A 23,648-nucleotide genomic window follows, 5' to 3' on the forward strand; every position below is an offset into this window, starting at 1 on the left:
AGAGTGGACAGAGCCCCTAAGGGAAAACCGAGGAAGTTTGCTCAGGGGATTCTGAGTGGACGGATCGGATGGAGTGGGCAGACCCAACCTACAAATCTACTGAGTCCACCAAAACAAGGCCAGGTGGTGTAAGGACGAACATGCCAAAATAAGGAGTCTGGGCTTGATCCTCCTGGAAATGAGGAAGCTGAGGTTTTCTGAGCAGGGGGTGTGGGCTGGGGAATTGGTCAGAAGGCTAATGCAGTAGTCCAGTGTGAGATAAGACCTGAGAGAGACACCGGAAGGAAATAGCAATGGGATTTGATGAACTACTGAATGTGGAGGCTGGCGGGAGGGAAAAGGCAGGGAGAAGTGTGCGGGGTGGGGAAAGGTGCCACTGAGGAAATGGGAGAATGGGGGTGTGAGCCGGGTGAGGAGGTTTAGTACCCCTCTCCCCACAAACACACCACTAGAACTCGGAGCCTTTGAAAGTAGCCTGGGAAGGGGCTTCGGGTATCACTGCCTGCTGCTTAGCAAGGAAACAAGATCTCCCATTGCCTCCTCTTCCCTCTTCTACTTCAGACCCCTTGACAATTCTGGCTATTCCTTTACAAGTGGTCTGTTTGGTGGCCAGGCATTGACTCCCCAAATGATGAGTCTTCCTCTGAAGCCGGGCTGGAGCTCTGGATTCCTCCAAAGGGTCACGATCCCCACTCATTGCTCCCATAGGGCCCACCAGGCAAAGCACCTAGAAAGTCAGACCCTTCCTGATCCGATGAGAGGGTGGGGAGGGGAAGGAGGTGCGAGGCCATCCTGCCTTAAAGGACTGGAAGCCTCTGAATAGTCTCTCCCAAGAGGAAGGAAGCACCCTCCTATCTTAATCATAGTAATCATCGCCGTTCCGATTTACTGGGTGCCCTTGGAAGACCAGCCACTTCACAGACATGATCTCATTGAATCCTCATGGCAAACACCTGGGACTGTTATTATCCCCATTTACAGATGACGAAACTGAATCTTTGAACCCAGGTCTCTCTGGCTCCAAAGCTTGTGCTGTTTACCTTAGGCCGCTCAGTCTCTCACCTCTCCCATTGAAGTGTCTCACGTGCCATTGCTCTAATTCTTTTCTGCCCATGTCTTCTCTGAAACAGCATTTATTGATTCACTCAGCAAGCATTTGTTGAGTGCATATTAAATGCCCAGGCAAGGGCCTGGGCACAGACACTGTGGGCAGCCTCATTCCCCCACTTCCCTGCCAGTTGGGTAGCATCCGTGGGGTTTTGCCACACACCCAGCCCAAGCTTACAGGTCCTGGTGGGCCTCAGGGTCCTGCGACCCCCCGAGTGGAATGCACCAGCCTGACCTTCATCCACCCGGGCACAGTCTTATCCACAAGAGCAACTCACGTTTGCATCACTCTTTACATTTTACACAAGCCTTTCTTGTCCATTTATTCATTTGATCCTCAAAAAACCTTGTGAGGTGGATATGGTACCCCAGTTTTACTGATGAGGAATCTGAGGTTCAGAAAGGCAGTGTTGCCCCTTCCACCTCACCAGTAAAGCCAGCACTAGAACCCAGATTTCTGGGCCCTCAGTTAATGCATTTTCCACCTCTTCCCCGGTATTCTCTTTTACAAAAGGCATCAACCAGCCTGCTCCCCTCTGATAACCTCTCATTCACCCAGGTTCTCCCCTAGGAAGCCAGTGGGGGAGCATCCTGAGACCCCCGTGTGGTTTCTCACTCTTAACTCCATCTTGAATCTTTTGCCAGACTGGCCACGGCCATCCTACACTCCCCACCTCGCAGACGTAATCTCCCTCTAAGCCTGTCCCATCTCTTTTCTCACCCTCCTTCTTCCTCTGATGTCCTCCAGGTGGGCTTCTCCCAGCTCTGGGGGGCAGGGGACAGGAGAGCGGACCAGCAGTTTGAGGATGGAGGAGGGAAAGATACCTGCAGGGAGCTCCTCTGGGCCTCAGGGGCCCTGGCACTTAGTCCTGCCCTGCTCAGCTCCTGGAACGTCAGCAGGATTGCGCAAAAAGCTAGGAGGAGAGGCTCCAGTACACAAGGGTGGAGGAAAGGTTAGACACAGGAAGCCGTGGGAGAGCTAGCTGCCTCAGACCATCTTGATTTCCCCAAACACACCATTGTCCCCCTGGGGAAATCTGTTGGTGAAGTCCTAGGCGGTTCCTTTAAGAAGGGTCTTCTTGAGGTCACCTCAGTCATCTCCCGCCCCCAGGCAGGCTGTTTTCTCTCTTTCTTCCAAGCTGACCGGCTGAGTGGTATGAGACTTTCTGCCAGGGAAACTGAGGTCTAGGGAGGCAGAGGGGCTTGTGAGGACACCAGGGGACGATGTGGGGAGGGTGGTAAGGGGGAGGGGGAGAGGATCAACCTGCTGAATCCCAGCTGTGACTCCTGCCCTTGCCCTCCCACCTCCTTTTTGCCTGGTGTTCAGCGGGGGTGACGGTGACGTAACAGGTGTGGAGTGCCAGCCACTTGCTGGGCGCCAAGCAAAACAGCCAGGGTGAGTGTATGCATCATCCGTGTCTGGGAAGGAAGGCCACCAAAAGAAGTGAGCCTGGTGGAAAGACTTGAAAGAGGGAAGGGAGGCACCTTGCTGGCTGGGGGCGGGGAAGACAGAATAAAAGCTAGGATTAGAGAGAGAATGCCCAGGTCCGCGCTGGGAAGGGATGCCCCTCGTTCTTCCCTACTCTGCTTCTCCCAAAGCTTGTAAATGCCCCAGACATGAGCCAGCCCAGGCCCCGCTACGTGGTAGACAGAGCTACCTACTCCCTCACCCTCTTCGATGATGAGTTTGAGAAGAAGGATCGGACGTACCCACTGGGAGAAAAACTTCGCAATGCCTTCAGGTAATGTGGCCCAGAGCCCAGACTCCTCTCTCTTCTACTCTCCACCAAAATCTTCCTGTACCAGGGCGTGACTCCAGTACCAGTGTCCCTAAGACAGGACATGGGGAAGCCTCGAGGAGGTGAGATTCTGAACCCTGAATTTGAGATCCTACACCTCATCTCTCCTGAGACCCCCAAGGAGGATGGGGAGTGGAAGCAAGGACCATCCACAGGCTCAGAAGGGTTGTAAACCATCCCCGACACTCTGCATGAGGTCTCACCATATTCTCAGTCCACTCAAGTCTCTCCTGGGATCTTAAGGGAGCTGGAGAAGGGCATGCTACCCTATGCGGGTGGGGAGCTGCAGAGCCTTCACTGCTCCTGTCCCCTCTCCTGTCCTATCCTTATCAAGAAAAATCTGAAGCCTCCCCCACCCCTGTGCACTTTGTCCTCTTTCCCTCCTGGATGCTCCTTCCTTCTCCTGGTCCAGACAATGCCCAAAGACAGCCCCTAAATTCCTGGGCTCTCCTAAAGGGTACCTACCAGGATGTGATCTCACCAGCCCCTGGGCTCTTTCCTCTCTCAGATCCCTGGAACTGTGCTGGCGGGTAGTGAAACCATGCCTATGAGGAGGGGGCTCCACAAGGGGATCTATACCCACACTCCAGGAGCCTGAGGCTACGAGCTTTATCTTCCCCCTTCCCAGACGTCTGGCAGACCTCCCTCAGGCTTCACCGGGGTCTGGTTTGCTCTTCCTCACTCCCCTGGGGAAACAGCTGATTCAGTTACCTGAATTGAGGTCACTGGCAATGGCTGAAGTAGAGATGCAGGTGGAACTGGTTCAGACTGGGGGAATCACCCAGTTGAGTCTTCACTAAAAGCCCCAGTCCAACCCTACCTCTCCTGGGAGGCTCCATCTCTGCCCGGTTACAGTCAAGACCTTGGGTGCCAGCATCCAGGCACCATAGTCACAGCTGTGTCCCTCAGGCAGGTGGGCTCTGCCAGTCTTTGTGCCCAAAGAGTTTAAGTTTGGGTTGTTACTGTATTGGAGGGATGAGGGTATCTGCTGTTGTCCTAAAAGATTGGGATGATGGATACCATAAGGCGATGCAGGGAGCTAACAATTCCCATGTGGCTGGCAGGAGAGCCTTGAACAGTGCCTGGCACACAGAAGGTGCTCCAGTAAATATTTGTTGAATGAATGAATGTCTAGAAAACTAATCTCTCTCTGTCCACTTCCCGCCTGGCTTCTGGAACCTCTGTATGGGTGTTTGGCCTCTGTTCCCAGTTCTTCTCTCAGGCTTCAGATTGCTTTGCTCAATATATGGCAGGCTTGCAAGTAAGGCTGGGCATGTACAAGCCCTCTAGCAGGTTGTTTTTCTTCCCCAGCCAGCTCTCCATTCACGAGTCCAGTTTTCCCTGCCACAAACAAACATGAGAGAGTTCCTGCAGGTCTGATTTTCTCTTAGGACAAGCCTTTAGAGATACTTTAAGCTATCTACTACCAGTCCAGCTCCCCATCCACCATCCCAGGGATGGGAGAGGCACTACCCATCGCAGAGGAGGCCGGGGAGTCAGATGGTGATGGTGATGCTGTTCCATGAAGCGCTGGTTGGGACAGAAAATCTACCCAGACTTTACAGTGTACAAAGCATTGCCTGTGTTGATTTCAGTTTTGGGTGACATCCAGGGGACCCAGTGTCAGGGAAACTATTGTTTAGCAACAGCAAAGAGCAGGAATTGGTGCTGGGCAGGAAAGAAGGCCTAATCAGTGAAGGCCAGTGAGTCACCCGATGGGCCCTGAGTATTTGAGTTCCCTTAGCTGGGAGAAGAAAAGCAAATGCCTCCCACCCACTTCTAGTCATCAATCCACCAGCTGTCACCCTTGAGATTGAAGGCCCTTGTTTTTACCACTCCTGAGTTTCTAATGAAAGGACCTCAAGGTGTTCAGCAAACAGGGCAGGGATCAACTCTCCCCACCCTGCGTTAACCAACAGTTTCCCCATTCTTCCCTCTTCTGATGAATTAACAGGGGAAAGAACTCCAGCACTCAAGTCATCACACATAAAGGATGGTAGGTCAGCAGAGGTGCACCCTGCAGGGACAGTGGAGCCTTCCTTTGGGGAGAAGTTCCAAGAAATATGGCAGCAGCCCCCACTCAGACTGAGTTTCAATTCAGGCCCATTCTTTCACTTATTCATTCATTCATTTCTTCAACAGATATTTACTAAGCACCCCAGTGTAATGCACGAAGTATACAAAGCTGAACAAGAGAGCCAGACTTCTCTCCATGTTGGGTTTACTGTGTAGTGGGAGAGATAGATGAAAAGCAAGAAATTACAACACAAGGTACACACAATGCTGCAGGAGCCCAGAAGAGGGTGCCCGGGCCTGTGTTCAGTCAGACCAGAGAAAGGCCATCTGAGGTGGAGGCTGGACTTGACACCTCGGCAGGCTCAGCCACCGCAAAATCCATGCCTTTAAGCCAAGTCTTATAGACTTCCCAGGTGAGCAGTCAGCAATCAGAAGCCTTCCAGCTAGTGCCCAGGGCATGGTGATGGCTCTCAAGAGAAAGTCCTGACACATGGTGTGGGTGCTCACTGAATTTTGCATGAATGAGTGAACGAATGGATGAATGACCAAGAACAGGATATTATAATCTATTCCTGACTCAGAGTGTCCAAGCTGTGCAGTGCTTGACCGGAAAACTGCCCTCTTCCCCTCCAGATGTTCCTCGGCCAAAATCAAAACCGCAGTGTTCAGGCTGCTCCCCGTGCTCTCTTGGCTCCCCAAGTACAAGATCAAAGATTACATCATCCCTGACCTTCTTGGCGGCATCAGCGGTGGATCCATCCAGGTCCCACAAGGTGAGGGGATCCCCTCAGCCAAGCCTATTTCTCTCCCCACCCCACCCTCTGTGACCTCCATAACCCAACCATGCCCCTGGGCGTTCACTGTCTCGGTCTTCTGCAGGCATGGCATTTGCTCTTCTGGCCAACCTTCCTGCAGTCAACGGCCTCTACTCCTCCTTCTTCCCCCTCCTGACCTACTTCTTCCTGGGGGGTATCCACCAGATGGTGCCAGGTAAGGCCTCTCTCCTCTCAGCAGGCAGCCGACCTGGACCACGAGGATGGGTGGTGGGTGGCAAAGGGGGTTAGGGTGATTTCCCATCTGCATTCTCCTCTAGCTGGTGCTGCTTGGTCCTGGAGGGACTATCACTGTGCGTGTCAGTCCCAGGTCTTCTGTGACCTTGGAGAAGCCACTTAGCTCCCGTGAGCACAGTTAGCATGACCTGTTGGGTCTCCCTCCCTGGAATGTGGGGAAGTCTTGGTGGAACAAGATATGCCATAAAGTGCTGAACAGATGTGGGAAATTACCATCTAACTCCCGGACTGGCCCCAGCAGACCACTTCAGGGACATATGGAGTTCTCCGGTGCTAAGTGAGATGGAGAAAAAGGGCCTGATCACAAGGCCTGTTTCTGGCGCAGGCTCTGCTTATATTTCCAAGCCCATCTCCTCATGTGTCATAATATTAACAGTTGGGGTGAAAGCACATTGAAGAGTTGTAGATCATGGTTAGATGTGTATGGTTACCGTTATGCTGGAGAGGAGACTTGGAGGCCTGGGGCTCCACCCCCATGGGGGTCGGGAAGCACTCCTGGGCCCCTTTCTGGTTTCCACGGGTGTGGTCCAAACCTCTGACTTTTGCTGGCTGGGTGGGGCACCACAGGTACATTTGCCGTTATCAGCATCCTGGTGGGTAACATCTGTCTGCAGCTGGCCCCAGAGTCGAAATTCCGGGTCTTCAACAATGCCACCAATGAGAGCCATGTGGACACAGTGGCCATGGAGGCCGAGAGGCTGCACGTGTCGGCAACGCTAGCCTGCCTGACTGCCGTCATCCAGGTGAGGGGGGCGGCCTCCATCTCTGCCGGGGCCCCACCTCAGGAAGGCACCAGCCCACCCTGCCCCTGCCTCAGAGTCCCAGTTTTGACATTAAAGCTGACTTAGGGCTCTACGTCCTCCCTCTTCCCCACTTCGAGGCTACAAATGACCTTGAAAATTCAGAGCATCTCTCCTCACCTGTCTCCAGCAGGTGCGTAAGACCAGCATCTACACCTAATAAAACTGTCCTGAGCTAATGACTGTCTAAAGGACTTCTGGCCTCTCTCCACTACCCTTTCCAATGCCCAGCTCTCTGCCAGCACAGTCTTCCAGCTTCTCTAACATCACTTATCCCCCTCCTTGGAGCTTCTTCTGCTCCAAGCCACAGCATCACCTGCATGACATAAATTTCCACCACGTGCAAAGGACTCTGCTAGGTTTTATGAAGGCAAACGCAGCAGCACAGAATGTAAGAGCAGGAAGCAACCTTAGAGGTTTCATTCATTGATTCATTCAGTTAATGTTTTTTGGCTGTTTCACTGTGCCAGGAACTGGGCTAGGCTCTGGGGATAAAAGATAAGTAAGAAAGAGGCCCAGTTCTCAGGGAGCTCACAGCCCAGCAGAGGAAGTAGCCATATCAACAGATAAATGTATATAGGCAGTGAGGTCAGCAACATAATGGAGTTATGTACAAATAGCTTCAGGAACCCCAAAGAGAAAGTCAGGGAAGGCCTCTCCTCAAAGAGAGGAGGTGACATCTGAGCTCAGTCTAAAAGGATGAGTAGAAGTTGACCAGTAACCAAATGAACAAGGCATGGAAGGGACAGTCCAGGCAGGGGAAACAGCACCTCCAAGGCACTGAAGCCTAAGAGAGTGTGAACGGACCAGGGAATGGCAAGACAAGGAGTTTGGTATGGCCAGAGGGAGGGGGCCTTTGGGGAACGGACCAGAGAAGAGGCTAGAAAGGTAGGCAGGAGCCAGACAATGAAGTCTGAAGTCCGTCCCCTAAGCAGTGGCTTTGGGTCTGATTGGCAGTCAGTTTGGACCACTCAGACTATGGAGAAGATGACGGACGGGAGGTAGATGAGAATCAAGGCAGGGGACCTGTTGGGAGACTATGCAGAGGTCCAGGCAAGGGTGATAAGGGCCTAGACCAGGGTGGCAGCCAAGGAGATGAGGGGGTAGACTTGCGGAACATTTTGCCAGGAACAAAATGAACAGGGCTTGGTGACAGATTGGAGATGGGGGGTGAGGGATGATGGCTCCCGAGTTTTTGGTTGGCCAGCTGGGTGGGCAGGGGTGTCAATTACTGAGAGAGGAACACTGGCGAGTACCAGGTTCATTTCACAGACGAGGAAACTGGAGCCAAAGAGGTGAAGTGTCAGAGGCCTGTGCCCTGAGAGACTAAAGGTCTGCTGGCAGGAGCGGGCGAGACAAGGTCATGATGGACTCATTTCCCTAGAGCTGCTGCTATCCCAGGGCTGCACGGAACTCCAGCCCTGGGTTTGAGCCAGGCAGCTATGGGAGCTGCTGACCCATCTTGGTCTCCCCCCCACCACCTCTCTCCTCTCAGATGGGCCTGGGCTTCGTGCAGTTCGGTTTTGTGGCCATCTACCTCTCTGAGTCCTTCATCCGGGGCTTCATGACAGCTGCTGGCCTGCAGATCCTGATCTCCGTGCTCAAGTACATCTTCGGACTGACCATCCCCTCCTACACAGGCCCAGGGTCCATCGTCTTTGTGAGTCTAGGAACACACCCCTGTGAATAGAGAGGGGCTTGAGCAGACACATGAGCCAAGTTCACTGTCTTAAGAAGTTCAGAGAGGATTCCAAGAAGTTTCCGCTTTGGGAGGGAGTGTCAAACACGTGACCTTGAGGGCTTGCTGAGGTTCTCTGTGGTTAAACCCTGCAGAAAAGCAGAGGTACACTCTCCATCAGTTCCCCATTCCAGTGCCTCAACCCCTCCCTGCCTGGGAAGTCCTTCCTTATATCTAATCTCCATCCCTCCTCCTTTAGCTTGAACTCTTTCTAGAGAAAGAGGAAGGGAATCTGCATTCCCATCCCAGTATGAGCTCCAGACATGCCCTTTGGGAGAGCGTGGTGGAAAGTGGAATCCTGAGCAGGATCTGGATTCTGCTTTGCTGAGAGCTGATGACATCCCTTCACTGGCTCAGATGCTGGGTGGGAGTGGTATGGGAGGAAGGGGTGGGAGCCCATGAGCACGATGCTCTCTCCCACAGACCTTCATTGACATTTGCAAAAACCTCCCCCACACCAACATCGCCTCGCTCGTCTTCGCCCTCATCAGCAGCGTGTTCCTGGTGCTGGTGAAGGAGCTCAACACCCGCTTCATGCACAAGATCCGCTTCCCCATCCCTACAGAAATGATCGTGGTAAGGACCTTGCCCAGGGGTGGAGGGCTGGGGCCCAGGCAAGAGAGGCTGTGGAAAAAAAGGAATCCAGCTCCAGTCAGAGCCAGGGGAGCCCCTCTACCCATCCGGCCCCCCGCCCACTCGCCCACTGTGAGCCAGTAGGACAGAAGTCAGGGGTGAGTCCACTCCTTCCCCCTGTATATGGCTCCCACTCCCCCTGATCCTCAGGTTGCCCCCCGCTCAAGGAGGCAGGGGAGTGGGATCTGGGGTCCCCAAAGAAAAGGGAAGGCTTGAGAGGGACCCCTGCCCTGGCCCCAACTTAGAGCCAATCCCAATTCTCCACTTTGGGGTTTGCAGGTAGTGGTGGCAACAGCTATCTCTGGGGGCTGCAAGATGCCCAAAAAGTATCACATGCAGATCGTGGGAGAGATCCAACGAGGGTGAGTCCAGGTGGCTGGGAAGCCTGACCCCACCCGCACTGCACCGCCCCCAGGTTCAGAGTCAGAGATGAAATGAACTCTATGAAAGTACATTATAAACTCTGTGACACTGCCCAGCTATGAATTATTGCTATTACTTATTATGGAGAAGAGCCACACAATGCTGGCTGTTTCCTGACGGTGAGTCATGAAACACTCCCCGCGAAAGTCCCAACTGATGGATGCTGTTAAAGCAAAGCCGCTCTGATCAGCCCTTCTCTGGTTCTTTGCCTTGCTCTAATACATTGGCTCTTTTATCCACGTGGAAAGGAAGCCGTTAGGACTAACAAAATTCACTGAGCGTCTACTCTGTGCCAGGCACCACACTGGGCCTTGGGGGTGGGGGGTGGTGCTTATGCTGCAGGGTTGGAGCAGGCAATGGAGAAAAGGCCCACAGCACTGGGGGCTGCGGATATGCGGACGAGTGCGCGTAAAGAGTCCAGAATCTGGATGTGAACAAGGAAGGCTTACTAGCTCTGTGACCTCAGGCAAGTTATGTTCTCTAAGCCTCGGATTTTTGCTTTGTCAAGGGGAGTGACGGTAGCGGCCCTGCAGCGTAGTACTGAGGATTCAAACTGGAAGGGATAATTCAGTAAAGGCCCTGGCACAGAGTGGGGCCCAGCCGGGCCCTGTGGGTTGATGAAGATCGCGGTGCCCTCCCTCTCCTCACACCCTTGGGCCCTGCCTCCTTTCTGGCTCCTTGGCAGGTTCCCCACTCCCGTGTTGCCTGTGGTTTCACAGTGGAAGGACATGATTGGCACAGCCTTCTCCCTGGCCATCGTGGGCTATGTCATCAACTTGGCTGTGGGCCGGACCCTGGCCAGCAAGCACGGCTATGATGTGGATTCTAACCAGGTAGGTCCAGCCACCCCCAGCAGGGCTGAGCGGGATGGGCCAGGGCCCACAGAGGCCTGGCAAGAGATGTTTTGGGGCTCTGGGCTTAGGTGAGGAAGGCTGCCTGCTAGTGGGGAGGGGGGGGACTCTAACACCAAGAGGCTGACTTCTACTTGATGGGGAGTATGTGGCTTTATAGCAGTAGGGTCACTCTCAAGTTCAAGATCCAGCTTGCAAGGACAACCGTGTTTGGTCTGTACCCTGCACCCCAGCCCCAGCTTCCAATCCTGTGCCCACAGGAGATGATCGCCCTGGGCTGCAGCAACTTCTTCGGCTCCTTCTTTAAAATCCATGTCATTTGCTGTGCTCTGTCTGTCACTTTGGCTGTGGATGGAGCTGGAGGAAAATCCCAGGTGAGCACTGGACCAGGGGAGTGTGGGAGGGATGGGGGAGTAGCAGAACAATTGCCCCGGAGAAGCCAGGCCACCTGCTTCTCCAACCTTCCTCTCCCCTCCTTAGCCTCCAGTCCACCAAAGGCATCTACTGGAAACAAAACAAGAGCGAGAATTTCACACCTATGCCCTGTTTCCAAACTCTTTCTCTGAATAGATTTCAAGCCTGTGCGTCTCCCTGGTGGTGATGGTCACGATGCTGGTCCTGGGGTCCTATCTCTACCCTCTCCCCAAGGTAAGAGCCCAGCACGAGAGCAGAGGCCAGCGAGAGACTCCAGTAAGAGCAGGCCCTAAGAGCTGTGTGGCACTTCACAGATTACAAAGTGCCATCATTGTCACACTTTGTCCTAGTCACAACCTGTGAAGTAGTAATGCAAGTTTTACTCTCCCCATTGTACAGGTGAGGGAAACTGAGGCTGAGAGGGTCTAGGTGATCTGCCTGTGGTGACAAGGCTCACAAGTGCAGAGCTGGTCACAAACTCCAGACTTCTGACCTCAGAGCCCACACCCAAGTCAGTGTTTACAAGTCAGTGTGGGCGCCTGGCTAGGAGGGCTATAGGCACGGGCCGTGTGGGGATGAGGGAAAAGAGGACGGGCAAAGATGGGGCCAGGGGCCCTATGACTCTAGCACCTGCACTCCAACCCTAAGATTGAATGCAAAGATTTGGGGTCTCTGCCAGCAGACATATTCTAGAACTGCAACTCTGTCCTACCAGTTTTTCAGGGTCAGGTGTTTGCAGGAAGGGCAGGAAAAAGGGGACACCCCAGGTGACAAGGAACAATGTTCTGCTTCCCCAGGCTGTTCTAGGAGCCCTGATTGCTGTCAACCTTAAGAACTCCCTCAAGCAACTCGCCGACCCCTACTACCTGTGGAGGAAGAACAAGCTGGACTGTGTAGGTATTGGGCGGCTTCTGGGTACCCATTGTGCCCTTGCCACCTCCTCCAACCCCAGAGCCCTGTCATTTCTTCTGTCAGTGATCCCTCTGGTCGGCTGCTCGCTGATTAGCATAACCGAGTGCTAAGAGCTCAGGTTTTGGAGTGAGACATCTAATGTTCAAATCCTAACTCAGCTGTTCACTGGCTTTATGACCAATGACGAGTCCCTTAACCTCTCTGAGTCTTGGCTTTCTCATCTGTGAAATGGGTATCTTATACTCTCTACCCCCCACCTCAGGATGCTTATGAAATGAGATAATACAAGTAAGGAGCACATTGTCGAATTGTATCTTGTGTTCAATAAAATTTAGCTATTATTATTTTTATGATTTATAGTTCCAAAGAAAGCTAAATGAAATCATTTTAAAAAACAAAAAAACCTAGAACATAAAGCCAGTGGACCGGGATCTTGAGCAGGTTACCAGACTTCTCTGGAGTTCTGTTTCTTCATCTGTAATGAGGGTGATGGTCATGGCTGCGTCACACACTGGCTCTGAGGATTAAATGAGATCATAATGGGAAAGCACCATGTAACCATAAAACAATCAGCAAACATGAATTATTGTTTTGATTAGTCACATTCCCAACGCATCTTCCACCGGGCAGTTGAAATTAGGTTACCATATATTGATGACACTGCCTCATTCCCACTTAAGCCCCACCATAAGCTGTGAGAAAGGATTTACTAACCTCCTTTCAAGATGAAGAAACCAAGCCTCAGAGAGGTTTAGTAACACATCGAAGGCCACAGAAGTAGTAAGTGGTAGAGTCAGGACTGGAACCCCAAATCTTAGACTCCAAACCTCTGGACTGGACTGTCTCTAGGGAAGAAGGTACACTTGAACAGTATGAGAAGGAAATCCTTAAAGCCAGAGAAGAGAGTGGTCTATCTGGGGTCCCCCAGGGAGTGAGGGATGAGGATAGGGAGAAAAATGATGTCCCAGTTCCCACCCCGAGAGATCTGCTTTTATCGCATCCCAACAACCCCCCCCACTATGACAATAGTTCGTGATATTTACATAGTGCTTTGGGTTCCCATCTGATCTTGACAATTCTCTACAAGAGTATGGGCAGATTTATTTCCTTCAGAGGAACATGGGGAACTCTAAAACACCACAGGAGGCAACTGTCAAAACTGCATCCAATCCTGTCCCCCAACGCACACAACCAGGCCCCAGGCGATCAGATCAGGAAATGTAGCTGAGCACGTGTCCGGCACACAGCTTACTATCAGATGGAGGAATGGAACTCAGGTTTACTGAGCACTCACTGGGCGTCCATCACTAGGCCAGGACCTTATCTTCCTTAACTCTTTAATCCTTTCGTGAAGCTGGTATTATTATTCCCCCTGTGTGAATTAGGCAACTAAGGATCACACAGCTAGTAAGTAGGAGAATGAAATTTGGAAAGCAGGCGTATCTGACCCAAGACTCATACTCTTCTCACTGAGCCATCCTGACTCCCTGTGTATGCTGGGGTTGTCTTTTAACAACCAGACAAGATCAGGGAGCCACACTCAATCTAAGGGAAATGGGCAAGTGTAACCGAAGCTCAGTTACATAAGACAGTGCAAAAATGCCATGAAAAGGGAAGGGTGGGTCTGAGGTTGTGCTAGCAGAGAATGAACTTGGCTGATCCAGGAAGACATCCCCAAAGGGGCAGTTTTCTCCCCAGGGCTGCTTTGACGTCTCTCTCTTCACAGTGCGTCTGGGTGGTGAGCTTCCTCTCTGCCTTCTTCCTGAGTCTGCCGTATGGTGTGGCAGTGGGTGTCGCTTTCTCCATCCTGGTTGTGATCTTCCAGACCCAATTGTAAGTAACAGCCCCTCCTCCCAAGGCACAGCGGTGGGGCCCCTGGGCCGGTCTGCCAAGGGCTCCCATGTGAGGCCTGGCCCAGCCCACTGCATACTGTCACCTTCTGGGCCTGGCACTGGAGAGGGGCTGCCAGGCCCAAGGAGAGCCTGGCCCAGCCAGGACTTTCGGCACAGGCTGGGCTGCCTGACTTCCCCTATCCTGAAAACCCAGGGGAAGCCATCACAGTCTTGGAGGGCTGGGGGACCAGAGGAAGTAGGAGTCAAGCAAGTGGGTGAGACTCAGTGTCCTTTCAAGGGCGCTACTAGACCCCAGACCAAATGGAACCCCACCCCAAGGGAGCAGCAAGTCAGAGAACAGCTACGTTCTTGCTATAAAAACACTAAGTGGGCTTCTCTGGTGGCGCAGTGGTTAAGAATCCACCTGCCAATGCAGGGGACACGGGTTCGAGCCCTGGTATGGGAAGATCCCACAGCTGCGCTCTAGAGCTCTCGAGCCACAACTACTGAAGCCCGCGGACCTAGAGCCCATGCTCCACAACAAGAGAAGCCACCTTAATGAGAGGCCTGAGCACCGCAATGAAGAGTAGCCCCCGCTGGCCGCCAATAAAAAGAAAGCCTGCCCGCAGCAACAAAGACCCCATGCAGCCATAAATTAATTAATTTATTTATTTATTTACTTATTAAAAAAAAAATTAAGCGAAACAGACCGGGGGGTCCAGGTCAGCGCAGGAAGGATGCTGAATATCCGGGAAACCCGGTCTTCTCTTCTTGAGAACTCAGAACCAGGAAGTGGTGACTTTAGGGCCACTTAAGCATGTCACCTTGTTTACTCCCCACCCTTTCTCCCCCCTGAGCCCCAGCCTGGGAGCTATGTCAAGGAGCTATCTGTCAACCCTCTAATTATAGCCCAGACACAGGCTATCAGGCATATGTCTCCAGTGCAGAAAGACAAACACAAAAACCCCAGGGTGAGGAAGGGACCCTCTCCTGGCCTGCCTCTGCCCAGCCCCCAGCCCCAGTGTCCCTCCAGGCCCATCCGCTAATAGCATTCTCTTATGTTTTTCTTTTCCTTCTTCATCCAGTCGAAATGGCTATACTTTGGCCCAAGTCATGGACACTGACATTTATGTGAATCCCAAGACCTATAATAGGGTGGGTAATCCAAGCTTGTGACCTCCCTCTTTTGCCCTACCCCCACCCCAAATAAAAGGGTTAAAAAAAAAAAAGCCAATAAAGATATTGCTGCTAACTGAGCTGAGTCTTCCTGTCACAGGTCCAGGAAATCCAAGGGATAAAGATCATCACTTACTGCTCCCCTCTCTACTTTGCCAACTCGGAAATCTTCCGGCAAAAGGTCACTGCCAAGGTAAGGCTCAGTCCTCTGGTGACCAGAGGGGCTGGACAGAGTGTGCCTGGAAGATGCAAGCAAAGGAGCTGGGAGCTGACAGCAGGCCACTTCCAAAGAGGGTGGAGGTTAAGACTGCTCTCTGCTCTCTCCCTACAGACAGGTGTGGACCCCCAGAAAGTATTGCTGGCCAAGCAAAAATACCTCAAGAAGCAGGAGAAGGGGAGAACGGTGTCCAAGCAACAGAGGAAGTCCCTATTTATGAAAAACAAGGTGAACTGAGGCTAGAAACAGCCCATGCCCTCTCCCCTGCCCTCTCTGATCTTGTTATCTGGTACCCCACCTCCCAGTACCCTTGAAGTCAAAGACATCAAGTCTCTGTGGCCACTGCCTGGTGGGTATTGCCTGGTGGATATCTTCTCCTTAGATGAGGAGCTGTCAGCTCTTAGGGTAACCACTGAACTCCCACAGCCCGTCCTCATTTTCTGGCTAAGATAGGATATGCCCATGGACTTATGAGCAACCCCATATGGGGAGCAGCAGGGAATTTCCTGGGGTACCCAGCCAACCTAGATCTAGCAAGGTGGATGTAGGTGTGGGAGTTCTGAGGAGAAGGCAGACATGGATAAATGCAAAAAAGGAGCTCAGGGCTTCCCTGGTGGCGCAGTGGTTGGGAGTCCGCCTGCCGATGCAGGGGACGTGGGTTCGTGCCCCAGTCCGGGAGGATCCCACATGTCGTGGAGCGGCTGGGCCCGTGAGCCATGGCTGCTGAGCCTGCGCGTCCAGAGCCTGTGCTCCGCAACGGGAGAGGCCACAACAGTGAGAGGCCTGTGTACCGCAAAAAAAAAAAAAAAAAAAAAAAAAAAAAAAGGAGCTCAATTGTTTCCAAAGGGCCTTTCTCTCAGAGCAGAGTGGGCTGAGGCTTCAGTGCCTCTCTTGGAAGGGTTGTGGGAGACCAAACGTGCAGGCCCCGCCTAAGGAAGGGGCTTTGGGAGACGCCGGTCCTATGGGCTTTTGGGGGCTTATATTCACCACCGCCAGGTTCAGTTACCTCCACCTGCACACTCCTTGCCCCAGCTTCAGCCACAGCAAAGTCCGACTGAGTGTGATGATCCCTGACTCTGCCCTCCTACTCCCGCCCTCTAGACTGTCTCCCTGCAGGAGCTTCAGCAGGACTTTGAGAACGGCTCCCCAACTGACCCCAACAACAACCAGACGCCTGCTAATGGTACCAGCGTGTCCTACATCACCTTCAGCCCTGACAGCTCCACAGCTGCCAGCTGTGAGCCCCCGGCCTCTGCTGAGCCCAGTGACATCCTGGCCAGCGTCCCACCCTTTGTCACCTTCCACACCCTCATCTTCGACATGAGTGGGGTCAGCTTTGTGGACTTGATGGGCATCAAAGCCCTGGCCAAGGTGAGGCCCTCGGGTGGAGTGCCAGCCCACACCCCACCCCTAACCGTCACCCCTGCCCTCCTACACTCCCTTTCCTTGGAGCCCTCATTTGAACCAACTGAGCGAGATAACTCACCAAGGAACCTAACAGCTCCTAAGATCCCTTTTCCCCAGATGCTACCAGCACAGAATGCTCTCTACAGAGCAGGCCCAGATAGCACAAGGCAATGCCTGCCTGGGGAGGGATACAAAAGCCAGGCCCCGCTGGTCCACCCTGTCCTAGCACCCCTCTGTAACAGAGTCCACCCCAAGTTCCCTCTCAGGCTGCCAGGAACCCACCCCAGGGTCCTCTGAGTAGAGTTCAGCTTGGCCCTGGTTCGTGGTCTGCCGTTCCTTCCCACACTCACCCAGACACTCTAGCGTCAGCCGGTTCTGGCCAACAGAGGAAAGAAGACATAATATCAGTGCCCCACATCCTTAGACCAAACACACAGCTCACAGGATACCTTGAATAAATGTATCCATCTGATAAATTTTCAGCAGCCACTTCTGATGACAAGGAGTCAGTAAACCTCAGAGGCTGGCCCAGAGAGAAGAAGCCCAGAGAAACCGAGGGGTACAGAGAGCACATAGGCTGATGGCATCATCAGCCAGGTGCACAGAAGGCTCCATTCCCAGCCCTGGGCTCAACCTGCTTCCCTAGCCTGGACCTGGCATGAAGCTGGGCAAAGCAGTAGCCTCTCTGGGCCTCGGTCCTCCCCTGCGGTTTCTGCCTGAAGCCACAAAGTCAGGAAAGAGGTGGAGTCCAGGACTCTAAGCTACTGAAAGAAAAGATCTGGCCCCATAAGAAGGGGTCATGGGGACTTTAAGTGGCTGCCTCATTGGCAAAGCCCCATGTCCACCCCGCTTTCCAGAGGAGCAGTCAGCCAGCACTCCAGGGAGAAGTGGTGTGCTTTGCTGCTGTTTTTATCTTTGGCTGCCAGGGCTCTCGGGGCTGCTTATTTGTTTGGCTTCCCCTCTGATGTGCCTTTTGTGAATCAGTTTTCAGGCCCACTCAGAACATTCCTTTCCTTTTGTCTCCCTACCCAACACCCTCCTGACTCCTCTAGCTGAGCTCCACCTATGGGAGGATCGGTGTGAAGGTCTTCTTGGTGAACATTCATGGTAAGAGACGGAGGACGTTTAGGCGACTGGAAGGCTGGCAAGGGGCTGAGGTGGGAATAGGTGGGTGGGAAGCTGAATAGTGAGTGGGGTAGAAATGAGAACAGCCAAATATTCCCCTAAACTACTGGCTGTTCATAAGCGTTTTGGGCACAAGTTAGAAGAGACTGCAGCTGGGTTAGATGACATCCTAGGGGTCTCAGAGAGTGGGAGGATCATGGAGTTAAGAAATGACAAGTAGGATTCTAATTTGCCCACCACTAATTTGCCATGTATCTTTGGCCAAGTCACTTCATCTGTCTAGGGATCGATTGCCACCTACATAAAATGAGGCTGACTAGATAAATTTGGGAATTTTCTCCAAGTCCAAAAGTCTATGAATAAGCACAAAGCATAGATATACCATAACTATCCAGGGAAGACACAGATACACAGTTTTATATGCACGCAGTCTCCAGGGTCCACATACACAGCCCCAAACCATGTCCACATCGCAGTGGACTTTCACCTCATCGGCATGTGTGCAGGGTGCAAGGACACGGACACACAGCAAGAGCGCACAGACACACAGGAGAAAGGGAAGGGGCACATACTTGCACACCCCGTTTCCCGCGGAGGGTCAGCAACTTCCAGCAGGCCTAGTCAGCTTCAGCGCTGGCCTGAGCACAGCCCAGGCTCTGTGCAGGCTCCGTTCAGGAAGAGAGTCTTCACTGGCAGTGACCTGCTCTGTGTGTGCTCCAGAGTTAGAATCAGAGGCTCCCGCCGACCCTCACTAGACACTCCTCAGGAAATCATGTCCAGGATTGGGTAGGAATAAGGGCTCTTCCACACACTGGACATTGTAGGAAAGGTCTGGGTAAACAGTAGGAAGGACGGACCTTCAAGGGACAGAATGGGCAAACGTTTTAGCCTTTCCCACTCGAATCACCGCGAAGTACCAACTCCCTGAATCAAACTGCTTCCTTCTGCCCTGGGGTGAAGGCTCAGCATCCTCAAGCTCATGTTGCCCTCTGCTGTCCAAAAATGATACTGCAAAGCCAATGAGAAGGCCCTAGGACATAGCAAGAGCACAACCCTCAGGCCTCTCTCTCCATCTCCCTCAGGCCCTCTCACCATTTTCCCCCAACCCCAGCTCCTGTCCACGGCGGTGTTAACCTTTTGAAGGTGATCTTTCCCTCCTTCCAGCCCAGGTGTACAATGACATTAACCATGGTGGCGTCTTCGAAGATGGGTGTCTAGAGCGCAACCACGTCTTTCCCAGCATACACGATGCAGTCCTGTTTGCCCAGGCAAAGGCCAGGGAAGTGGCCCCAGGACGCAACCTCCAAGGGGTAAGGTCCCTGCACCTGAGGAATCCTAGGTCACTGAAGTAGCAGGACGGTTTGGGTTCCAACACCAATTCTGTCAATTAACTTTTCTGAATCTCAGTTTTCTTATCTGTGGAATGGGTACTCTAAGGTAACATTATCTACCACGGGATTTTTCTTTTGTTTTGGTTTTAAGATTAATTGATAATTGTATCTTTTAGGTCACTTGAAAGAGCTTTGTATATTACAAAATCCTTATTAATGTCAATTTCCAGATCACACAAACACCCAAAGCATAGCAGGTTATGCCTGGTATTCTGGCATTGCTCACCCCTGCTATTCCTTCACTCTTTCTACAAGAGGCTTTGGGAAAGGGAGGGGAGTAAGCCTGCCTGTTTTAATTTAGCAGAGCTTGGAGATTTCAGGCTGGTGATGGATGAAGAGTGTGGATCAGAGTTTTGTCTCAGCTTCTTGACATTTAATTTACTAGCTCAGTAAGTGGTATGCAAATGAGCTACAAATAACACTGTCTACAAATAACACTCCAGAAAGCTGGGAGGCAGAAAAAGCCCATCCCATTGGGGTCCCTGCCCAGGCATCCCCAGCCGACGCCACCTCCCAGGCTCCCCTGCCAGCTCAGCTTCTGCCCTTGGCCTCCCAAGACTCTGTGCGCCAGTCCATGAAACAAACCTCTTCTGCCCTCTGTGGGTCATAAGAAAGGCTTTTCTGGCCCTAGAGCTCTTTGCTTTAAGAGACTGATGAAGGTGAAGCCATCTGTTCTAAGCGCTGAAAGCCTGCCCAGGGAAACACGAGGCCTGGCGCCTGCCTACCACACAGAGGGAAACTGTGAGAGCAGCGGCCTTTCTAGCCTCATGCACCTTGCCACCAGAGCAAAGAGAGGGAGATTCCAGAAGAATCCTCATCATCCGTTATTGCACAAATAATGTCCACTATTTACAGTTTACATATTCTTTAAAATGTATATTATATGTATTGTATATTTAACGATTACAGAATATATTCATATCTATAAATTATACACACACACACCCTTTTCAACAGCATGGTGAGGTAGAGAGCCAGCTAAATGAGTCTGATTATCCTACTTTTACAGATGAGGAATCAGATTCCCAGAGAAGGGAAATGGATTCGCAGGTCAGGCAGCTAGCCAGTCATCCTTGTAAGCTAGGTAAACCTTCCCTGCCTCTGAAATGCCCACCAAGGAAGCCCACCCTGATGTACACCTGTCTGCTGTGAGGAGGAAAACCGCAGCTGTGCTGTATTTTGAGAGGCAAATGAGGGAGGTGAGGGAAAGGTCAAGAGGGCAAGTTATGCATCAGAACACATGGTGCCCCACCCCCCACCCCGGAGCCTGCCATTTGTGCCAGACCGTCATTCAGTCACTGCAGCTCACTTTGCACTTGTTTCCCCCATCCAGGCTCCAGTGGACCCCGAGCTCTCTTTGTGTGATTCGGAGGAGGACAGTCCCAGCTGCTGGGACTTAGAGCAGGTAAGCTGAAGGCTGGGGGTCAGGAGGAAAAGGAAGGAGACCTTCTCAAACCCAAAGTGTTGGCTGGCCTCTCGCATCTCCAAGCCAGAGCAGTCACCTTGAAGGCAACAATGTTTCTTTCTCATCTTTCTTTTAATAGCAGATCTTAATTCTTCTCACTCCCTGAAATGCATCATGGGGGAAGGGAGAGTCACTGGACCAAGTCCTGGATAACTAATATCTATTGTTAACTCTCCATCGTACAGGCTACTTGATCTTCGGCAAGGCCACAGGCCCCAGTGTTTATCATTGTAAAATAAGGGAAATATGGGGAATACCTTGTCCCATCTACCTAACAAGATTAGCAGGGGATGCTTTTGTTCTCTTGTTAATTCAACTGGTATTTATGGAGTGCCTACTACTTGCCTGACACTAGCCCAGGGTGGGCACACAGCAGTGAACAAAACAAAGACCCCTGCCCTTAGAAAACTTACATTCTGGTAGGATCAGATGAATTCTAGGGATACATGAGGGATACAAATATTACTGCACGTGGATGGGCTTTAAGAGCTAAGAGCTATGCAGGTGTGAAGTCTTACTTCACATAGAGCCCTATGATCCTGACATGAAAAGTAGCCCCACCCCAATGCCCTGAATTAAAAGAAACCAGATCACTAGGTTTAGAGAAATTTGGCTCTGGGTCTATTAGAAGTAACGTCTCACTTTGTGCTTCTTCCCATTCTTTTTGGGTATGAGTTCCATGGTCCTCTAAACATGTCTCTGGGAGTGCTGAGGGCATGCGGGAGGCATTAGGAAAGAGAGCCGGGGCCACAAAGATTTAGCGGATGGATTTCTGGGTCTCCATGGAATCTCCAGCACATTCCAAAAGCCTGGGTAGGACCAAGATAGCTTATCAGAGCAAGAAAGGACTTCAGAACTTGTCTGATCTCAACCCTCATTTTACCTAATGAAGAAAGTGGAAAGAAAAAGGAGGGCAGGACCTGTGAGAGTCACACAGCACACCAGAGGTGATTCAAAATGAGACTTCAAGCATCTTCTCTTGTCACCTCTGTACCAGGTCACCTCTTAGGCTGACCCTGCCTCTCCCCGGTTCACATACACACATGCACACACTCACACACACTTCCTCAAAATGCCTCTTTCTGGCCAGGGGTTCATAGGGTCACCTGGCGATTGCCACCCCTCTGAACCCAACAGGTCTCATGCTGTCTCTCCCCCTCCCACTTCCTCCCTGTGGCCCTGCAGGAGATGTTTGGCAGCATGTTTCACACAGAGAACCTGACCGCCCTGTGAGGGCCCAGCCGGTTCCCGTGCTGCCTGCAGAGCACCTGGCACCTGGGACTCCCATGAAGGATGAGCCTGGGATCATGGAGAGTGGCGGGTAGAGGAGAACACATCCACCAGGACTCCAGTACCTCTCCGTCCTCCTCCTCCTCTCTCATTCCCCTCCCGGCATCTCGAGAGCAAGCCAATCTCAATGGCAGGGAGAGACACCTCTTCATCCTTCTGCTGTCCCTCAGGGCCCCAGCCAGCAACAAGCAAGCCTCCTGCTCACTCCACCGCTCCCACCCACACCCTGCCTGTGGCAACTGACAGGACCCCCGACTGCTGGACTTTAAGACTGAGCCAGGAACAGAGAGGAAGCCGTGTGCTGACGTAGAGTGCAAGCTTCGAAAGTGTCCTGGCGCCAGCATGGCTTGGTGTCAGATGGTGTCAAACTGTCACAGGACACAGAGACAAACTTGCTTAGGACTCTGTGGCTTGCCGTCTCCAGCTGCCCAGTCTGTCTCTGGCAGCTCTGTGCCCCTGGGACCATGTGTTCCCACAACCCAGGTATCTCTGTCTTGGTGACTATGTCCCCTTCCTCCTCATCTCAAGGCTGCTGAGACCTCCACTACTATTTAGCACGTCAGACTCTAGCCTGGGGAGTGGCTACCAGAGCTACCTCCCCAGGGGCAGCCCACCAAGGTAGCCACATCAGCCTCCTGAAACATTATCACTCCCCCTGCCCTCAAGGGCTGCTTCCTTTTACTTGAGACCAGGTAGGAACCCAAAAGGGACAGGGGGGTAGCTGGCAGAATCCTCTGGCAAGCCAGCAACAGATACTAGTTATTCTGCACAAAAGCTTTCCCTCTTTGTACCGGAGATGTGGAGGGGCAGGGGGCGCTAGTACCAATCCAGGGCAAACTGGTGGGACCTGGGCCCCGACAGTCTCCCTGACCTTAGAAATGCCTCCCCAACTTGGGAAATCTGCCTTGTCCTCTTCGTTTGGCAAAGAGCCAATGATTTTAACTCTCCCTTATCAGCTTGGGGCCTGAATCGTTCATCCAGGCAAGGGAGGACACCCCACCAAGGGCATATCCCAACTGGGTACCAAGCATGGAGAAGGGCTGATCCAGACTGGGTCTTCCTCCACAGGGATTCCTTAACAAACTCAGGACCTGAGGCCATCTCCTTCTAGGAGAGATGAGAAGAGGGGTTAAGTTCTCTCTATATATAAGAAGGTAGAGAAACCCCACTGTTGACTTGAAAATAAATAGGTTCCATGTGCAAGTGTTTGGGAAATTTTCCATGGACGTGCACCAAAAACATTTTGGCCTCTCCCCACTGATTCTCCCAAGTTCTTTCAATGAATGATCCCTGCCCAACAGGATGGGCTGGCCCAGCCTGGAAAAATGTCCGAATTCCTAACTTCAGCCTGACCTGCACTGTGTGCCTGTGCACTGAGTGAGCTGGTCAGCTAGCAAGTCTTCTCACAGTTAAAGGAGGGGGTGCTGGTGAAGAGCCAACAGATTCTTGGCCTACAAGCATTGCTTCTTTGTGAATTCATTATGCCATCTGGCTGCCAATGGAACTCAAAACTTGGAAGGCAGAAGACAATGTTATCTGGGATTTACCGTGCCCAGCACCCGAAGTGCCAGATTTCGAGAGGACGAGAACCGTAGCCAATGAAAACTCACCCTCCCCTGCTCCACCTCCTGCAAAGTCCAGCTCAGGCCCAAGAGGTGTGGGAAAATCACAGAGCCTCAGGACTTCCCAAGTTAGAGGTGCCTTGTGAACCAAGTGTCTAGAACTCTTGAGGACTTGATAAAGTGACTGTTAACCCCCAGGCCAGCCCCAGACCAAAAGGTGATTGCTGACTCACAGTGGCCTGGAGTTGGGGACTCAAGGAGGGATCCTGAACTATGTCCAGGGGTGTAAGTACTCACAGAGACCACAATGGATGTAAGATCGGAAACCCCTGGGGTGGAAGGAGGCCTTGAAGAGAACTTCACTGTTAGAATACTTTGGAAAGAACATAAATTCACACAGACCACTCACTGGACATGACT

General features: G+C 52.2%; 1 protein-coding gene across 1 annotated transcript; it reads left to right on the forward strand.

Annotated features, from left to right (window-relative positions):
- Window positions 1-2,671: 2,671 nt before the first annotated feature.
- SLC26A9 (solute carrier family 26 member 9) lies at window positions 2,672-22,077 on the forward strand. Its single transcript, XM_082614599.1, has 20 exons — window positions 2,672-2,849; window positions 5,556-5,695; window positions 5,802-5,912; window positions 6,560-6,735; window positions 8,288-8,452; window positions 8,954-9,106; window positions 9,443-9,525; window positions 10,272-10,419; window positions 10,698-10,811; window positions 11,008-11,085; window positions 11,649-11,744; window positions 13,490-13,596; window positions 14,681-14,750; window positions 14,872-14,964; window positions 15,103-15,216; window positions 16,090-16,359; window positions 17,448-17,502; window positions 18,685-18,830; window positions 20,245-20,316; window positions 21,562-22,077. Exons 1-20 carry the CDS (start codon window positions 2,725-2,727, stop codon window positions 21,607-21,609), a joined length of 2,364 nt encoding a protein of 787 aa, XP_082470725.1. The 5' UTR covers window positions 2,672-2,724; the 3' UTR covers window positions 21,610-22,077.
- Window positions 22,078-23,648: the final 1,571 nt, after the last annotated feature.

This window comes from Mesoplodon mirus, assembly GCF_964341445.2.
Source record: "Mesoplodon mirus genome assembly, chromosome: 3".
Taxonomy (NCBI): Eukaryota; Metazoa; Chordata; class Mammalia; order Artiodactyla; family Ziphiidae; genus Mesoplodon; species Mesoplodon mirus.

Excerpts from the sequence above, each read along its gene's own strand:
- SLC26A9 (XM_082614599.1), top strand. The coding sequence starts at position 2,725 with ATGAGCCAGCCCAGGCCCCGCTACGTGGTAGACAGAGCTACCTACTCC. Across the intron at positions 11,086-11,648 it reads ATCTCTACCCTCTCCCCAAG|GCTGTTCTAGGAGCCCTGAT; the intron begins GTAAGAGCCCAG and ends CTGCTTCCCCAG. Across the intron at positions 16,360-17,447 it reads GCATCAAAGCCCTGGCCAAG|CTGAGCTCCACCTATGGGAG; the intron begins GTGAGGCCCTCG and ends TGACTCCTCTAG.